Consider the following 20,284-nt stretch of genomic DNA (forward strand, 5'->3'; position numbering starts at 1 on the left):
AACATTAAATTTTAAATTNTGTTTTCGTCCTAAATGATTACTTTTATTGTTTGGTTTGCCGTAAAAAAATTATGGTCGAAATTCGAGTTAACCTCAAACGGTATAATTAACTTCGGCCTATTGTGGGCCGAAATCAATTACGGTGAAGAGAGGTGAAGAAAAATAATAAAATAATATAATAGTTAAAGATAATTCTATTTAATTATATTTAAATATATTTAATTGTTACTAATTACTCTTTTATTCAGTTGGCATATTTAAAATATAATAAAAATTGATTAGTTAAGTTTTAATATTTTTTTTATTTAGTTCGTATAATTAAAATATGATAAAAATTGATTAATTAAGTATTTATTTTTTTTTACTTTATAATTTTATTGTTGTATTACTACAATTTATGTATAAAAAATAATTTAGTTATTTTAAATTAAATTTTAATTATATAAAAATAGAATTATATTATTTTTATTTATTAAAATATTTATTATTTAGATATAAATTTAAATTTATATCATACACTTTCTATCAAACAAACAGTAGAACTAATTAAACTTTACTTTCGTAACTACGAAACAAACAGCGAGAAAGAAATAATTTTCATCGAACTCCACTTTAATCCAAAGTCTACTTCAACCTAAAGTCCAGTTTCGGTGAAACAAACATACCCCAAGTGAACGACATGCTTTTCTTGATTTAGCAACTCTCCGGGATAAGTTGAACATTATTTCCACAGTGTGAGATAGGATGAATAAATGAGAAGGTGCACTAGTAGTGTAAACTGCGCCAGCTCTAAATCAAATGGCTTGTGAATTGTAGACCTTTTTTTAATGGAAAAATGAAGCACCTGGTCCATCGTTCTACACACCGTCGACACTTTCTCTTCGCAGCTAGCTATGCTTCTCAACAAAAATCTACGATAAGTCGCCGACCAAATAAAGTAGCTACGTACAAATCTAAGTGCGCACGTGGCTTTGTTCCCAAATTCAAATCTATGGACACTTACTAATGAACCGACTAGTTCCTTTTTAATCTTTCCTTCGTTGAATACGCACCACCATAAGATACAGGAAAGCGAAAGGTATCTTTCCGTCTCTGCACACCGAGCTATATATATATATATATAAGCTGGAATGTTGATTACACGGAAGCATCTTATTGCTTGGGCTTGTTTTGAATAGCTGTCGCTCTTTGCGTGGGACCATTTAGAAATTAGAACCCGGAAAGGTACGAGTTAATACTATTCCAAGTGTCCCTTTTGGCCCCACACACGGATATAGAGAAAAAGATTAATTCGTGTAAGCTGTTGTTTGGTCCCAATCTGAGAGCTTTTGAAATCTTGTGAGCTTAAATATTTGTCCACACTCGGAGTAGGATGCGCGTACGTACATCAGTTTTTGGAAAGGTTTGGATTTTTTTTTTTTTGAAAAGGTTAAAGACGATTTAACCTGATCAAAAGCTCCCCGTAGATATCATTTACGTCCAGTACTAAATACAAAATTTTAACGTGTTAATTTCTAAAATGGAATAACATATTAGCATCCAAGCCATATTTTTTTTAATACAATAAATAACTTTGTAGGTAAAATATGTGGCCTATCAAATTATAGACTTCAAAATCTTTCCAAAAACAAAAATCAAACTTTTTATTTCTAGCCATGTAAGAAAATTTTCAAACTGGATTGCTGGAAGCGTTATTAATTTGCTCGGATACGGCTCATTGGAAGAAGAGGAGTATTGTAGCGAATGTGTTATGTGCAGAAAGCTCCTGTAAACTTAATTAGGCGGAATTGATCTCCGCTACTGTTGTTTTAGTAAGATCCATTATCGGTCACTCAATTCAACAACAAAGATCCACGTTGCTTTCAAACGGGTATCACAGTATGAATATAAAGTCTTGAAAATTTCTACACATTCGATCTGTGGAGGTCGATCTTCAAAGAGACCAATGTCTTTCAATGCACGTGCTCGCTACTTTTTTCTTTTCTTTTCTTTTCTTTTTTTTTTTAAGTGGGGAGTCCCACTCCACCACCAGCCATAATAATTACAAATAATCATGCAGATTAATAAATGGGGCCTGTAACACCTGCCTCATTTGCCCGCCCTTGCACGTAGCACCGTCCACGTAACAAAGGAAGGCCCTAGATGATCATTTCTTTTTATATTTATTTATATATATATATGATGAAAAGCTTATGTACCATATCTAGGAACTGAAAAGCAACATGGCATGCATGGCGTGCTGCGTTTCCTTGTACTACACATGCACACCATCTGAGCTCCCACATATAGAGAGAGAAAAATCTAGAGAGAGAAACAGAAAAAGGCTATCAACGAAATATTGCCCGCACCTGGTGTACATGTAAAGTGCATTTGCATGCGTAGCTATGGCATGATTTTTGATGATAACCAATAACTCAGAAGTTAAAAAATAGCATGTTATCTGTAATCTAAATCATTTAAAAAGATTGCACATGAAATGTTACATATTTGAAAATTTCGATATTTAGATATTAAGTGGTCTTAAAAATTAACGGCACGGTAAATATTATTGTTTACTTGTAAGAAATCAGCGGAAAACTAGAAATATCATAAAAAAAATATCCCACACATGTTATGTTAACATTAAAAAAAAAAGAAAAGTAATGCTGTACTTGTACACCAGGTGTAGGCAATAATTGTCTCCTCTTCTTCTACATACGGCTATTTTTGTTCCCTACCAAGAGGCATTGAATGCTGTCACAGGTGGTGATCGTATGCGGACGGCTCTTGTGGTGGGCCCCACAGTCAGGCTTTTTTGCAGATGGGCCCCCACACTCCCTTTCGTTGAGAACTCCACCCCCACCCTTTTTGTCATATGCGATCGTCCCTTCCCCCCGTACTTTCCCTTTCAAACAAATAGGAAGCATTACTAGTGCAATATTTCTCCAACTTACTTATTTNACTTAAGTTGCAGTTTGGTGCAAAAATATTAAAATATTTCATGATTTTCTTTTTTCTTTTTTTAAAATCAGGTTATTATATATGACCTGCAAATTTATTCTATGGTACCTACCAAGTACTCAAAAATTATCTGCGCTAAACAAATTTTGAAGCATAATCATGCCTTTTCCTTTTTATATGTAATTAACTTCACTTTTTAGCTTCTACACTTTACTGCTGAGGCATTGAAGCAAATCATCGTTTATGAAGAGTTCCTTTCTCATCTGATATATGATACTTTATTAATAATGAGTTTATGGGATCGGATGCCCCATTAATTGCTTTGTCGCTATTATTGTCAGAATAGTTTTAAAGTGAAAACAAAAGGCGCATACAAATGGCATGTGGGAAACTTTTATGAGTTTTTCTTTTATTCTACAAGCAATGTTCTCTCTTACGGCATTAAGAATGATTAAATAAGATGATCGATCAATTGACAAATAAAAAGATACAAGTATAAACTTGGTGCTGCGTTTTTTTGCTCTTTTTTTTTTTTTGTTTTCGTATTGTATTGGTAAACCATTTAACTTTTGATCGATCGGGACTTGATCTAATTGTGTTAATTAAGCAGTGATTGGTTAACGCATTAGAATTTGTGTTCTTGGTTAATGCATTAGAATTTGTGTTAAGCAGTGATTAGTCTAAATTTTTACATGTCTGACGGAAATGCTCTTCTAAAATAGCAAATATTTAGAGCTATATGACACATAAATGATGCAAATAAAAAAAAAAAAATCACTGATGTGAAAAAATGGGCTATACCATATATGTAGGAGGAGAATAGGAAACCCCTTTCCAATTTAATTATCAAGGCTAAAATAGGAAAAGGATTCTAAATTATAAGATCAATAGTTCTTAAATTAAAGGCCTAGATTATACACCGCGGATTCGAATAATTAATATCAACTCAATTTCTGAACTTCTTCTAGATAAAAGTGCTCATAGAACTTGACACATATATATTGCAATACGCATGAGGAATAGAAAAGTAAAAAGAGAAAAAAGATTAAAAAAGAAAAGAAAAAAAACAAAGAAGCATCTTAAATGGTCCCGTTCCTAAGGTTCCAACAAGAATAGGGAAATTAGAGTGGACCAAATGCTAGAACAGAAGAAAAAGTTAGCCTATTAATGATAAAAAATAGAATCCCTCCAATTGGAAACCAAACACCATATAATATTGAAAGCTACAGATCATCTGCTTAAGGTTCATAACCATGATCGATTATTAACTGTGACAACATCTTAAGTTTTGCTAGATTATGATGAGTTTGTCATAGCAAATATTATTATGTTTAATATATATAGAGTGAAAAGTTCCCTGGGTTTCATTGTATTATTATGGTTAACATTAAGTGATGTAACTGAAAATGATCCATGTGGATAATAATTTTCCTATGGCCCTATCTTGATGACGACTTTGGAATTATTTCAGAGATTTCTCCTTTTTCAATAGTATTAGCGTTACCCAAGATAACATTTCTGTGGACAAAAACCTCTATATTCGAGACTTTTGGATTACTTTAAAATTTTACTTTAGGTTTCATAAGAAGCACTCCATTTTTAGCTAGATTGAGAAGTTGGGTAGGGAGGAAAGTGAATGGATAGGTTGAGTTTCACTCGTTTTACTCCAAAATTACAAAACTCTTTGACAATTTACTCCTAAATTACACAGGATTATAGTTACTTTGTTGTATCGTGTATTTCTAAAAAGAGCGTCCAAATATGATTGATCGAAAGATTCTGTGTCGAACAAACATCTCATCTTACAAGGTAGCCAAATAGGGCCTAATTATATATAGGACGGTTATAACTATAAAGTGGTGTAGAACCAATATTTCTTTGATATAATATATTACAATTTATTTTTTTCACTGAATTGTAAATACATTAATGTGATTTCTGCTAGTAGGTTCTAAAAACCTAGTTTGGGATTCTGAATCAATTGGGTCCGAATTGAGCATCAACTTGACTTAACTGTCTCCAGGTGTAGCCCTGCTCATGAATTAAATAGCTAACAGTAGAATTAATAATGTCATNCTGGGTTTCATTGTATTATTATGGTTAACATTAAGTGATGTAACTGAAAATGATCCATGTGGATAATAATTTTCCTATGGCCCTATCTTGATGACTTTGGAATTTATTTCAGAGATTTCTCCTTTTTCAATAGTATTAGCATTACCCAAGATAACATTTCTGTGGACAAAAACCTCTATATTCGAGACTTTTGGATTACTTTAAAATTTACTTTAGGTTTCATAAGAAGCACTCCATTTTTAGCTAGATTGAGAGGTAAATGAATGGATAGGATGAGTTTCACTCGTTTTACTCCAAAACTACAAAACTCTTTTACAATTTACTCCTAAATTACATAGGATTATAGTTACTTTGTTGTATCTTGTATTTCTAAAAAGAGCGTCCAAATATGACTGATCGAAAGATTCTGTGTCGAACAAACATCTCATTTTACAAGGTAGCCAAATAGGGCCTAATTATATATAGGACGGTTATAACTATAAAGTGGTGTAGAACCAATATTTCTTTGATATAATTACAATTTATTTTTTTCACTGAATTGTAAATACATTAATGTGATTTCTGCTAGTAGGTTCTAAAAACCTAGTTTGGGATTCTGAACCAATTGGGTCCGAATTGAGCATCAACTTGACTTAACTGTCTCCAGGTGTAGCCCTGCTCATGAATTAAATAGCTAACAGTAGAATTAATAATGTCATGTCAATCACTATGACCCTGTAGGTGCACATGTAGCATTACTCATTTCACAAGAAATATGCTAACCAGGACACTCTATGCATAGTTATAAATTTTACATCTCTCTTATCCTAGGAGTTTACAAAATTTTTTTAGATTGTAGTATGAAAAGGAGAAAAAAATTGATAAGACAAATTAAAAAAATATAACCCTATGGATGTGTGGAATATAACATTTATATCACTCTATGGATGTACATATAGCATTATTCTTTTTTCATAATTATAACTTTATGAAGTTTCAAAGTGCAAAAGTATGGCATGATCCGGGATTTTTTTTTTTTCCTCTCCATTTTTTGGGAATTTATGATGTGTTTGGCATTCAGAAACCTAAAGTAGAAGTCTAAATTTCCAGCGAAGTTCTATCTTCAATTACGTACTCGGTAGAAATAGGAGACACATAATTGGACTAATTAATGCACATCCATAACATAAGCCCCACCTTTTTTATGGTCTTGAAGTGCGACTTCGTTACCAACCGTCCCTGGAGCGAGTGGCAAAGGGCTTGGTGGATAGTATCCGAGACCCAAGTTCGAATACTAGTTTATTCATATTTTCAGCTAAGCTTATTTCTAAATAAAATTAACGAAACGGATAGCATACTACCTATCTCTCAAAAAAAAAGGTACGACTTACGCTTGTGTGAGTCCATTACACTCGCACACACTATCTTCCAAACAGCCCCCTAACAAGTAAAAAGAAGGCGTTTGATTCCTCAGAAAAGCAAGACAAATTTATTTTTCAAAAAAGGATTTTTTATAATTATTTTTTAGTTTTCATATTGCAATTTATAAATTTGAAAATACAAAAACACTATTTTTTTTCATAAAATATGAAAAAAAAAATTCAAAAAAATTATTTTCCCTAAACTTTCGAGCCAGATAATTATTTTCTAGAATATTTACTGAAAAACTAAACACCCTTTAAAGTGGATGTAGATAGAGGACGGATTGTTACCAGCAAATAAAGAATAATCATGCATATACAAAAATACACTAAATTTAGTCAAAATTTTCATATAAATGTTGATTTGATCTTTTAACATGCTTTACACATCTGCCCACAAAAGATTCAATTCTGTTAGGATTATTTTTTCTTAAAAGCATAATAAATAAAAGAGAGTAACAAGATTTTTTTTTTTTTTTTTGAGAAATAGATAGCACGCTATCCGTTTCATTTATTGAAAAGATGAACTATATAAACTACACAGGTGAGGCAATATAGGCCTCGAAGGCAACAAGAAATTATTAATCTTTTCTTATGGTTAGCAAAATGCTATAATTTGTCATTAATTTTTTTTTCCCCGGTTAGAATTAGGGCACAAGCAACGCAAAAAGCTTTAGACACCGCGAAAATATTGATGTGGTCCAGCCCAGCATGTATATATGGTGATAATACAATGGATTACAGGCCATTCTCTCGATTGCCCCGAACACAAAGAATTTTTTGCAGAGCTTGATTAATTTTGAGCTGTGTGGGGACCGATCTATTTATGCAATTTGAGGTAATAAAAGGGGGGGAAAATAAGTGATGGTACAAAATTTTGCAATTAGTGCATCGGGTTTTAGTTTTCAATGCTTAAGTCCAGTTATTATTACTAGCGTGCGAGACCTCATATAAACTGATCGAAATCAGTATCTCATCTATTGTGGGACTATTGGGGGCGTTACAGTTTCTGTTTACTCAAATTACTTTGCGAGACCAATTTATATCCCTAATGGTGAATGAAATGGACGCCGATTTAGTTGTCCCATTATTACCACAAAATTATGTGACGCTCAAACGATCTGCTGTGCCATCTCTAAAAGTTGGCAATTCACAATTGTCTTTTAACATGGCATGGCAACTATATATCTATATCATCGACACATTATTCATTGTAGATGAGATAATAATTAAGCACAATTAATTGAAAAGGTAAATGGAATATTAAATTGTGAACCATACAATGAAGGAGTTATATACATGGTTGAGAAAGCTAGGGAAATGGAATATGGCTACTATGGTGAGGTATATTTACGAAATTTCTGAAAAGAAAGGCTCGTTAATTTCAGGTAAAATGGTTCACATATATTTGCTCAAGAACCAAAGTTACATTACCCATTCACTGGAGGTGTGTGATCGTAAGTAATTAAGGAAACATCTCAATATCTCTAAAGACAGCTATACCTAATTCCAAGAATTTAGTCGGATGAGTTTAAGGTTTAGAGCAGAGAATTTTGAGAATCTGATAAAAAAAACTTACTCTTTTGCAACTATATATTATAACTTACTCTTTTTGCAACTATGTATTGTATCCAGCGTGCTATAGCTGTGAAAATTATCTTGGCGATGAGCTAATTGGGTGCTTAATTATCACAAAATATCATTTCAAGAGTCAAATAGCTTATGATCACATTAGTTCAGCCATCAAGGAGGAAGGTTTTGTATATCATTTGTTCTAGGAGGTGTTGTTAAACTTTATAAAAAATTAAGATAGTACATTTTGCCATAATTTCGATTTCTATACCTGAATTGTAGATGGCGATTTTTGCTCTTGATTTGTCCTCGTTCACGATCTGCTAAAGAGCGAGACGTTTATTTCGAGTCTAATTTCCTTATCTCCGAAGATGGAGTCGTCAAATTAAATTAGGATTAGGATTAGACCATGACTTCCGTATGTTATATATTATAACTTGATGTAAGGATGTTAAATTACATCTGTCCATCAATGACGTGTCCAGATACATCCTAATCGTTAGATGTATCGTACCTTTATAGATCGACTTAAATAGATCCGCCTTGAATTAAATCATGTGGGCCACATCCAACAAGTGTAACTCCCATATTGGTATGTCTCATGACTCATGATTTGTTTGATAGAAATAATAAAGCTGGGACTTGAATAAATCACGTGGGCCACATCCAACAAGTGTGACTCCTACATCGGTATGTCACATGACTCATGATTTGTTTGATAGAAATAATTAAGCTGGGACTTGAATAAATCACGTGGGCCACATCCAACAAGTGTGACTCCTACATCGGTATGTCACATGACTCATGATTTGTTTGATAGAAATAATAAAGCTGGGAATATTTTTCGTACAAAAAAAAGAAAAAAAGGGAATAAGAGAAATTGGATTTCAAGGTAGCAATTACGTACAAACAAACTATTTGGAATTAATTAGTTTCAAGTGAAAAGGAAACATAATTTATTCCTGCCGACACTATATATCCTCCGTTTTAGTTGGTGCTGAGACAACTAAGTTGAGGGATCATATATACCTGTCGGATATCACAACTAATTACAGGGACATCTAATTTGGTGATATATGAAATTCCAGAATTCGACTAACAACTAATCCTCTACAAACACCATATGCACGCTGATAAAAGCCTAGTGAAAAAAGCCCAATAGATGATCTAATTTCTACGAACAAGTGGTGGCGGTGGCGGTCGAATTCAAGTGGTGATTGTCTCGATTCAAGTTTGACAGGTGCTCGGCGAAATGCTCAGATCACATGGACTACAGCGACGTTTCCTTGCGATGGACGGCATGGGCATGGTGGTGGGATACATATGAGTGAAAACAAAGTGGTGCTTATCGAAGTACCGCGCGGAATAATGTTATAGACTATCCCCTCTCTATTCCCTAACTCATTTTGCATGGACCACCACTGTGAGGATCCACATCCTCACGACTCACCCAAGTTGGCCCAGGCTCATAGGACCTAGACATCTAGTTGGCGTGAAGATTAGGCATGTTAGGCCTTTGGTGAGAACCGTTCTTGCCACACATGATCAAAGCATCATCTATTAATACCATTTTCCTCTTTATTTGGGAACTCTCCTTTACATAGCTATAGTCACAATTGGACTAATTAGTATGAAACTTGAATATTGAGCACATGCAATTTCTTCTCTAGGCTACTAGCTAGTAGGCTTAATTAAAGGCTATATATGCATTCAAATTGAAATTAGTCTTTAATTAGCCCTAATTTAATGTACTAAGTGTTGGGAATTTGGCACTCACCTTGATACCAGATTTTGAGAATCTGCTACTCGAACTGATACCGAATGCTATTGACACTCGCACATGATACTGAATGTTGTTGACACTCGCACATGTACCGATTGTTTGGGTTTTGTAAGGGATCGATAAACCCAAAAAGCTATTTATAACACAACCATAAAAAGAGAAAAAAATCAAACAGAAAATACAAATGAAGTAAGATTCACTAGCCAAAACAATAATCATACTTGATTCCTCATCTACATAAAGTAACTTCAACTGAACTCTCTTTCTAAATCTCTTATCCTTCTCTCGTCTTCTATAAACCTAAAAGACTCTCGATCTCTTTATCCACGCAGCCTGCACTAAGTGCACTAAACATTTGACCAAGTTTCTCTCTCGTTTGGCACACCAAGGACTTAGCTGTACAACACCTCAGGCTTTAGCACTAAAATTTCGCCTCTCCCTTTCAATCTTTTAGGATCTTTAATTGGATGTTATGGAGCTATATATAAAGCTCTATCAAAGATGTAACCAAATTCTCATATAATTAGAAATCCTACTCTAATTAATATCTAAATTTAAATTTACTTTATTTACAATGAATTTAAATATTTATCCTAATTTAACTAGTATTTTACTATAAATCTAATCAAATCCTAACACTGAGTTTGAAAGGAAACTATAAGATGCTAATAGAAATTAGTATGTTCGCTGGTTTTTAATTCAAAATATATAGCAGTAGTTCATCAGTACAAATAAGAAATTGAATAGAAACTTCTAAATTTCCATGCGAACTAGCTAGTAGGGAATTACAAAAATCTTGCTATCACTTGTGCATTAATTCTAGCTAGGTACTTTATTATGCAAATGGTTTGATCATTTAGATATGACTTTGATCCTTGAGTGATACGAAATCTCACGGATCACGGATAACAACTGAAAGGGAAAGCATTGCTTCCTAATCGCATTCCTTTTGATCACTTTTAATCTTACCTACACAGTGAAGGCCTCATATAAATATCTTTAAGGTGCATGAACTAATATGTAACATTCATTCAGTGCATGAACTAATATGTAAGATTCATTCAGTGCATGAACTAATATGTAACATTCATTCTCAGTGTCAGATAAATAAACTCATTACAATAAATATCTCTCCATTATACCAGAAAATTGGTCCAGCTTCTTTGAAATATGAGGTGCAAAATTAGGTTGCGAGGCTTTGTTTTCAACTATAAGTTGCTAACCATCATTGTTTTGTGGCCACTTTTGGTGTCCTTTTACTGATAGGCACATGCAGATTGAGGCCTTGCCTGATACTAAACCTTTTTTCTTGTTCATTAAAAGTAATGTCTTGCAGGTGGCAAAGAACTTGTTCGTTGGTACTTGAAGTCTCAAGTTTCGAAGTCTAATTGTTTTATATTTTCAGCTAAGTTTATTTTTTTAGAAAATAAACGAAGTAGGCACCATACTACTTTCTCTCTCTCAAAAAGAAAAAGTAATGCATGCGTTGAGGAACAATTGTTTCCCAAAAAAGAGAAAAGGAAAATTAGGAGCCAATATGATCTCCAACGAATCAGGCATCAAATTAAATCTTCTATCACAGTAACATATCTAGAGCCGTCTGGCAATGATTCCGCCAATGTTAGAAATCAAGACTCAAGGTATATGCATATAAACTAAATCATGCATAAAGATAATTACTTAATACAAATTTATGCAAATGAGAAGTGTAATAACCTAAAGTTTTATTTTAGGTTGCAATTTAACGCCGCACTCTGATCATTCCAAAAAGAAAAAGAAGGCATATATATATATATATATATATATATATATATAGCAAGCTAGAAATTTTCATCGCAACCTTTTGTATGAAATTCCACAGCAACAGCTAGCTAGCAAATATGAGGACCAACTGAAACAATCCCTTGCATACCATTGTTGATCAAACACCAATACTAGAATAATAATTAGGAAGATCGATGACATTGCGCACTACATATGATTTGATCTAATCACGCACCTAGCAGCAGGGTGTTGAGAGTATTGTTTAAACTTGCTATTTGAAATTTGTAATTGGAATAAAAAGCGAAGTCATTGTCCAAAGTCAACTCACCGTCAACACTCCTCTTTTCGAGCTTGGGCACCTATCCTTCTCAACGAAATCTTGTGGCAACCAGATAATAAGATAGAAAACCCCTTCAAAAAATTATAATAAAAACAAAATGTATATCAGTTTGAATACTAAACATTGATAGAAGTAAAGTGTAGTTCAACATTTATTCACTCAAGAAAACATTGTAGTTCTATCTATTAATACAAATCAGTGATCGGTGATAACTTCTATCAACATCAATGAGAATAACTAATCATTGACTTATGAGGAGCCATCTCGAGCTCAACACAAAAAGCAAGAGGATAGTGTATGTATATGAACCAATTTCAAGATATATACTAAATCGAGAACTGAAACATAGTAATTTGAGTATCTATGTATGGTTCCATATTTATAGTACACTCGAACATTCATAACTCTTTTCATAACATCTTTATATGCTTTACACAGTTAAACCATGAATCAAGAGCAAAAGAAAAGCAAATAAATCACGACAAATATACTTTGTTTCAGCCTAGCGATTGTCATCTAGATGTATCTTTATGCCTCATGTATCTCCTTTTAGGAGGATAAAAATGTTTCCTAGTGTGAAAGTTGAGCCTCATATATCCCTTTTACTTGGCATCCTTTTTTTGGGGTCGAGGCATGGAACCTTAGACAACACTTAGACAAACATGGGTCTTTTATGTTATTTCAAAACTGTTTCTCATATTACTTCAAAAATATATATATATTCTCATAAATTTTGCTACAATTTGAACTTCATGATGCATCTCATTATGATAGAGAAGGAATAGTAGATAAAAGTGGAATAAGTTAAGCACACATAGCAAAAAGTTAATGACTTGTTTCTGCAATTTCACGATGAGAAACTTATTTGACTATTTTGAGAAAAATCCATCCATCAGGGTAGGATGTTTGGCGGACCCATATATACCAGCTCTTTTTCAACCTCCAAGAAAACACAGAAAGATATTTATTAGATAAATAGAAAAAATCCACTTAATTTTAAATGACAAATTAAGAGCTATTTGTATTGGCATTTTTACTTTATGATAAATTGGAAGTAATGAAATACTTTGCAAAATGAGGAAATTAAGAGAAATATGGCATTTCATGATCACTGTATTTCTGATCTAATTGACAAATTTATATCTCAAAGTTGTGTAATTGACATTGCAAATGACAAGCTTACGGCAATTTGGTGAAGGAAAAAAAAAAAACTTCAATAGCAAACAAAATTAAGCTATATTGAGGAAGCTAACTTTGCAATCCATATGACTAGGATTGTGCTGAAAGAGTAAATTTAAGTGTATATACATAATAAGATCTTTATAGCTAATTAGATACTAAAAGCAGCTATATTTACATAGTCAAAACTATGAAACTCAAATGTTTATAGAGGAAACATTTATCTAATAAGTAGATACTAAAGTATGTATACATGTATATGTAGTCAAAACTGCAAAACTAAAATGAGTTTAGTGTTCACAAAAGCTCTTCCATCATTACTGTTGCCATGTAGTATGTCCACATTGGTCTATCCCGTTTATCCTTATCCACATAAGATGTGGATTAATATTTTTCTTGATATATAAAGGACAAGGATAAATTATATATTTCTTATTAGTTAAGAAACGTATTCCCTAATATCTTAACGAATATTCTTATCCTTATTTTTATGTGAAAATTAGGATATTTTAAGAGGTCCTTATAATCTATAAATACAAATCCCTTTTCTCTCGTATCTTATACATAAGAGAAAATAAAGGAATTTCTTCCTTCTCTCTCTACTTTCTCTTTGAGATTTTCACCTACGTTCACAGAGTTTTGAAGAGTGGACGATTGTGGAGACTCTAGTAGCCTTCCATAACGATCAAGCATAGAGATCCTGACAAGACATTCGTATCCAGAATGTTGTCGCAGATTCAGCAGGCTGTAAGTCGAGTACGATGTTCCGACAAGTTTTTTCGTTGGAACTACTATAAGTATGAGGTTTTACGTAGTCATATTTTGTCTATTTTTTAGCCAACAATTACAAAGGATCAACAAAATCCTGCCTCATTCAGTTTACAACGAGAAGTTGTTTAATCCTTAAACAATTTAGAAAAGATAATCAACAATTTAAATTCAATGAGGCTAGGAGTTTATGCCTTAAAAGTCATCACTACGTATAATTAGCAGCAGTAAAGTTCATTTCCATAAGAGAGACTGCAAAAAGGACCGAATACTTGGTTAAAGATGGTTATACCAATTAAGTACCTAAATTCATGTAGGTTTTAACATAGAATGTACAAAGTATTGGCAATATATAATGCTTGAATTTTATCAGGTGAAAACATTTCAACAAACATTTTATCTACTTGAAGGAACCATAAACAAATAATCCAGTTACCTTAAACCAGTTAAGTGCGTGATTGAGATACTTTATTTCGTATTTGTCTTGCTATGAGTCTTTCTTAGTCGTAAGATTAGTTTGCGACTGGTTAATTGTAATCTCTCAACTGGCTTACGATGTTATAGACTATATATAGGTTTTGAACATGCTTTTCGTGTTGAGCATATATACTTGGTATACTTAACAAGTATCTAATGTTTACTTTATATATAATTAAGCCTCATGCTGTCTTCTATATTGTGTAGCTTTAACTCAGCTACAAATTAAATACTCCTCTATTATCCTCCTAATTGACCTAGAAATGATACATGATTCTTTTTCGACTGTAAGAAAAGATAAATTATTAATGTCAAGTGAGACCCTAGCAACCCTTAACCTAGGGACATGCTTATCATTCCATATTAATAGAGCTTTAGTGTTTTCTCTTCAAGAGAGATCACCTAAAAATCAGTGGTTTTAATTTGGAAAAGGTATCTAGAATACATGAGACAAGGGTAATTAAAAAAAGATATTACGATAGCAAATTCGCGAGATAACAACTGAATCATAAATAAATAGCTCATGTTAATTGTCCTCATAAAGTACTTCAACCAAATGAATTAACATTAAGTGTCTTTTAATACTAGAGCACCTTTTGCATTGGGCTTCTGCAATTCGCTAGTTAGTGCAGTGTATATAGTAGACCTAAATGCACTTGAAACCTTTGTGATACAAATATGATGAAGAAAAAGATAACCCTAAGGGCAAAAAACAAAAAAGGCATAAAAAAGAGACGAGAGTTAATAGTAATGGCACAATTAACAGGAGCTAGCACTCGATATGTCCGATCATTCCATATTTAATGGGCACTTAATTTTATTTTCTCTAAACATGTATAATAATAAATAGGTAATAATCACAACTAGCTACTTCCTATGATCCTCTTTGCATTTTCTTTTAATTGATGCCCTTTTTAGGGTAGTGTGTTCTACGTACGAATAAACCATACACCCCTTTTAATGAAAATTCCATCCTCCACATTACTAGTTATGGTAGCTCTGACACCTCCTGTTGTCAGTGCTTCCAAACAGCTTGGCTCATGTTAACTATAGCTCAGTATAAGGGATAAATTTACATGACATTTAAATACCACAAATGTAAATTCCACTTCTTTTACATATATATTTATATATATATGTATATGTATCCCATGTTCCTGAACATATGAGTATACACCTATATTGTTTGCACTCCCTTTCCGCCATTAGGAACTTTTAGATGCCATATACCACACATATCCCAACAATCTAAATGACATACATATGCCCACTGGAAGAGAGAGTGTTAGCTCTTCATTGCTTGTAAATAAAATTATTATCGAGGAAAATTAATGCCCTACATTTTTAAAGTTTTTTCATCAATCAGGAAAAGTATAATGGCTCATGCATGGACGACATACAGCATACAAGGTGCTGTGCAGAGCGGGCAAAAAACAAATACTCTCTCAGTAAATGTATAACAGATAAAGGATGAACGGAGAAGGATCAAGATCTGACCTGTAGTGCTCAGTAATTAAGTGTCTGTCCCTCCCATCTTTACAACATGTTTCCAGTGCTTTGGAGCGATGTGAAGAGAGGACCGATGAAGCTGATACCCGGAACAGAAGCGCATATAACATGGACACTATAACTGTATTTTGAGAAAGATACTATAACTGATGTTCATAGAACAAATTAGCATATATAAGAGATCTCTAGATATTGAGAGCACAATTCCAAGGAGGAGAAAATCTTAATTTGAACTAGTTAAATGTTGGTTCTACATACTGGAAATATCATCATATGTATGGCAAAAGGAGCTGCCTTTGTCCTTAATTATGAATATATATACAATTGGAATAAAAGGCCGGCCGTGGAGAAGAAAAACGAGATAAAGATGGAGAAGCTAGAAGAGAAGAGACCGAAAGAAGGAATTCGAGTTTGGATACATCCTCGGAGTGCTTTTATCTTTTATGAGTCATCCCAAAACCTTCCAATAATATCCGATGCGCCAATTGAGTAAAATGATTAAGCACAAAAATGAAAGAACCTGTGAATCTTCATCTCACATTCCAGAATTGGCGTCGATCTGCGCCGATTGTAAGAAGAGCTTGCTAGAGGACTTGTTCTTCTTTTTTTCTTTTTTTCTTTTTTTATTCCTTTTTTCCCCTTGTTTTTGTGCTTCCTCATAAATCAAGATCCAGTGATGAATGCGGTTCCTTTCCGGACGACGAGGAAGGCGAAGGCTCCGCTGATTGGGCGCCGCTGCCTCCGTGCGGCGGCAGCTGGAGGAGAGGAAGCAAAGGGCTCGGCGGCCAGCGGAGATTGTCGATCCCTAACGATAGAGCGTCAGGGTCGTTGTAGGCGGTGCCGTCGGAATCGGGGCAGTCGAGGTCCACTCCGAAGAGCCTGACCCGTTTGGCAGCGGTGGTGGGGGTGCTGTCGACCAGCGGCACGGAACCGAGAACCATCGGCGGATCGGCCGAGCCCATCATCTGCGGCGGCGGCGGCATCGGCTGCGTCGGCGGCGATCGGAAGAAGAGGATCTGCCTGGCGGCGGCATTGTAGTCGTAGGCCTGCCGATGCTGGTGGTGCTCGAAGAGCGTGGCGGCGGCGGCGGCGGCGGGGGTTTGGTGGTGGGGGATGAAGACGCGCCCGGCGGCGGCGGCGGCGGCGGCTGTGACGGGGTGCCAGGGGCGGGAGAAGGTGAAAGCGGCGGCCGTTGGGGGGTAGGGGAGCGCGGGAGGGGCCGCGGGTGGCCTAGGTCCTGGGGTTCGGGACGGCGCTTCCAGTCGATGAAGAGCGGTCGCGGGCGGCGTCGCCGACGCCGCGCCGAAGGAGAGGTGTCGCCGGCGTCGAGGCGCTTCTCCTTGACGAAGCGGCTCCAGCCTTTGGTCATGACGTAGCTCTGGCTGCTGTTCCAGTAGGAGTAGCGGAAGCGCCAGGGCTTGCCCGTGCGGTCTCTCGAAGCTCAGCAGCAGCCCCTTCTCGTTCGACGACGCGTCCAGCGGGAAGTACTTCTCCGCGTGCTGCTTCGGTATCACCAGCCGGTTCAGCTTCCCCACGTCGCTCGGCGTCACACCTTGTCGAACATGTGCTCCTTCTCCACCACTGCCAATATCCCCCCGCCCCCAACCGCCTCTCCTCGCCGCCGCCGCCGCTGGCCGATGCCCCCCGTCGACGACCACCGAAGCAGCGCCGGCTGTAGCGGACGACGAAGAGCCCTGCAAAGCGGCGGACGCGGCGCCGACCCCCGAGGCCGAGGCAATGAACTGCATCGGCCGCCTCGACCCGCCTCTGCTAATAACCGCTCCTCCTTCCTCCTCTTCTTCTTCTATGCGAACCCTCTCTCTTTCTCCCTGCGAGAACTGATCATGGATCTCTTTGACTCGAAAGTCTCGCCAATCAAAGCACAAACTAGCTAGTAAGAGGTGTACTGTTGTACAGGCCAATATCTACGTATATATAATAACTATTTATATCTATATATATATATATATATATATTATATATATATATATATGTATATATATATATATTCTGTGTGGTGTGGTGGTGGTGTGTGCGTGTGTGTGTGTGTGTATCTTCGATCCAATCCCCACCTGTTGGGTGTATGTGGGGTGCTATTTTTCGTCGGGTCTTTTGTCGATGCTGGTATCTCTTCGGAGATCTGTGAGGTAGTGGGGATGGAATCAAAGGAAGGAGTCGGTGCCTTGTGCTTTGACTAGAAAGAGGGGAGAAGAAGAAGAAGAAGAAGAAGAAGAAGAAGATTAGGCAGGTTCCCATTGACCCCCTTGATATGTGTGTGTGTGTGTGTGTGTGTGTGTGTGTGTTGGGGGTGGGGGAGGGGGTGTGGGTGTGTGGTTTTGGTCTCTTTCTTTAGCACTGCTAACAAAAACTGCCCTAGAAGGTTCCGAGAAGAAGGCTGTGTGGGTTTTTTCTTTCGATCGAGCTGTTCTTTCGATCGAGCTTCTAACACAAGAAATGGGAAGATGGTAAGAAGCCCGGATTGAGAAGAGAGAGAAAGAAGAGAGAGAGAGAGAGAAATGAAAGAGAGAGAGAGGGGAAAGGTGGGAATAGTGGAAGCTTTATAAAGGAGTTGGAGAGAGAGAAAGAGACAGAGAGAGAGAGAGAGAGAGAGAGAGAGAGAGAGAGATAGAGAGAGAGGGAGAGAGAGAGAGAGAAGAGGTAGGGGAGGGGGGGACCCATGAATATTATCTGGTTGGGCTCATTTGGAGCTTGTCCTCGTCATCATACAGTGGTTTTTATATGATTTAAATATTTATAGATTGCTGGCGATAAGCCCCCGGTAAAAGCCAGTTGTTGTAGAGAAGAACATTAGCCAAAGCCCGATCTGCTACTGTAGGATAAATATTTACGCACACATGTTTAATTATATTTTATCAATACACTGGTTATATAAAATATAATGGCAGTATCTTATGTCTTATTTACCTATTATTTTAGTGTGATGGGGCTCCGTTAGTTGATACACAGGGAAAGGGAGGGTACATGGTCTCCTCTTTATTGTTGAGCAGTAAAAACACTATTGGTGTGGGGGAGAGAACACACACACAGAGAGATTGGATTGGTTAAGCTTTGACTTTTGAAGAATGAGCACGGGCGTTTTGTACTAGTGCGTAGTGGCCCTATGGTAGCCCAAGAGTGGAGGATGGAGGAGAGTAAAAAAAAAAAAAACATTAGGTGTGTATATCACTGTACAAGAGAGAGAGAGAGAGAGAGAGAGAGAGAGAGAGAGAGAGAAACTTATACACATATACCTTGTGCGCTCGTAGAGAGAGAGTAAAGAACTTATTGCATGCACCCGGTATGTTCATACATCTCAGTTATCGTGCTCCCGTATCAACATTATAGCGCTATTAAAAAAATTAATTAATTTATCATAGAGTATGTCCTATGATATTTGAAGTACCTATCCTAATGAAACTTAAATAGGGTTTAGCTAGCCCCTATGACTTTTTTAGATTAAGGAAAAAACAAAAAAAAAATGTAAAGTGTATGTACATCGAAAAGTACTATAAATTTTATTATTTTTTTTTTACAAATCGAACAATAGCTCATTCCATAATGTTGATTTTTTGATCAAATTATACCTACTTAATAAATTAATTTTCAAAATGAGCAGAATTATTATATATTAAAATTTTGAGATGATGAAAATTACTATCAGATTAGATTTTGAATTTTAGACATTAACATCAGTTATGTTACAACGAGCGCACAAACGAAAACGAAAAAGACGAACACAAAATAAACAAACCACAAATAAAAATAAAAGAACACACAGATTTACATAAAAAAAATTTTGCAAAAAAAAATCACGGTCAGAAGAGGAGAAAACTTTACTATCGAAAAGAAAATACAATGTTTGAAGTACAACCAATCACTATCTATCGCCTCTAGAGCCTGTGGGATCGAGCCCTCCGCTACCCACCACAAATATTTATTTTTTCTTTACAATTTTATTTTTCAATTTGATCGCACGATAAAATTGTCGGCGAGTCAAAATTCCGAGCTGAAGTCGATTATCTAACAAGTTATTTGGTATGGTGCATGAAACGTAGGATACAATGGTTGTAGCAATAGTTTCCAGAATGAGAGAGAGAGAGAGAGAGAGAGAGAGAGAGGAGAATAGGAGATAAGATAGTATGCTCTTACCAACCTGACCCTTTTCTCTCCTAAAACCCAATGGGAGGAGGATAGATTCCTTAAGGCGAGGGGAAACATGCGGTTTGCAGTTTATTAATCTGTGATGTGAAGGACATGCTATTTTGAGATGCCCACCACACCAAACAAAACAATTTAAAATACTATCAAGTACTAAATAATGGTAAAAAAATAATTTTACAGTTGCTTGGGTTAGCAATGGACGGTTTCCATGTAAGAACGCTGTTGAGGTTTCACATCTGGGAATGGGACATGGTCTTAGTCATAATGAAAGGCCTAACGAAAGAGATTTTGTAGAATCAGATATATTAGTTTATT

General features: G+C 35.7%; 1 protein-coding gene across 1 annotated transcript; it reads right to left on the reverse strand.

The window, feature by feature from the left end:
- LOC109707162 (B3 domain-containing protein Os02g0683500-like) lies at positions 11,614-17,776 on the reverse strand. Its single transcript, XM_020228273.1, has 2 exons — positions 15,797-17,776; positions 11,614-11,946 (listed from the first exon to the last, which is right to left on the reverse strand). Exon 1 carries the CDS (start codon positions 17,554-17,556, stop codon positions 16,465-16,467), a length of 1,092 nt encoding a protein of 363 aa, XP_020083862.1. The 5' UTR covers positions 17,557-17,776; the 3' UTR covers positions 11,614-11,946; positions 15,797-16,464.

This window comes from Ananas comosus, linkage group 3 (genome assembly GCF_001540865.1).
Source record: "Ananas comosus cultivar F153 linkage group 3, ASM154086v1, whole genome shotgun sequence".
NCBI lineage: Eukaryota > Viridiplantae > Streptophyta > Magnoliopsida > Poales > Bromeliaceae > Ananas > Ananas comosus.

What these genes read in the sequence shown, in the direction of transcription:
- LOC109707162 (XM_020228273.1), bottom strand. Translation starts at nt 17,556, where the DNA reads ATGCAGTTCATTGCCTCGGCCTCGGGGGTCGGCGCCGCGTCCGCCGCT.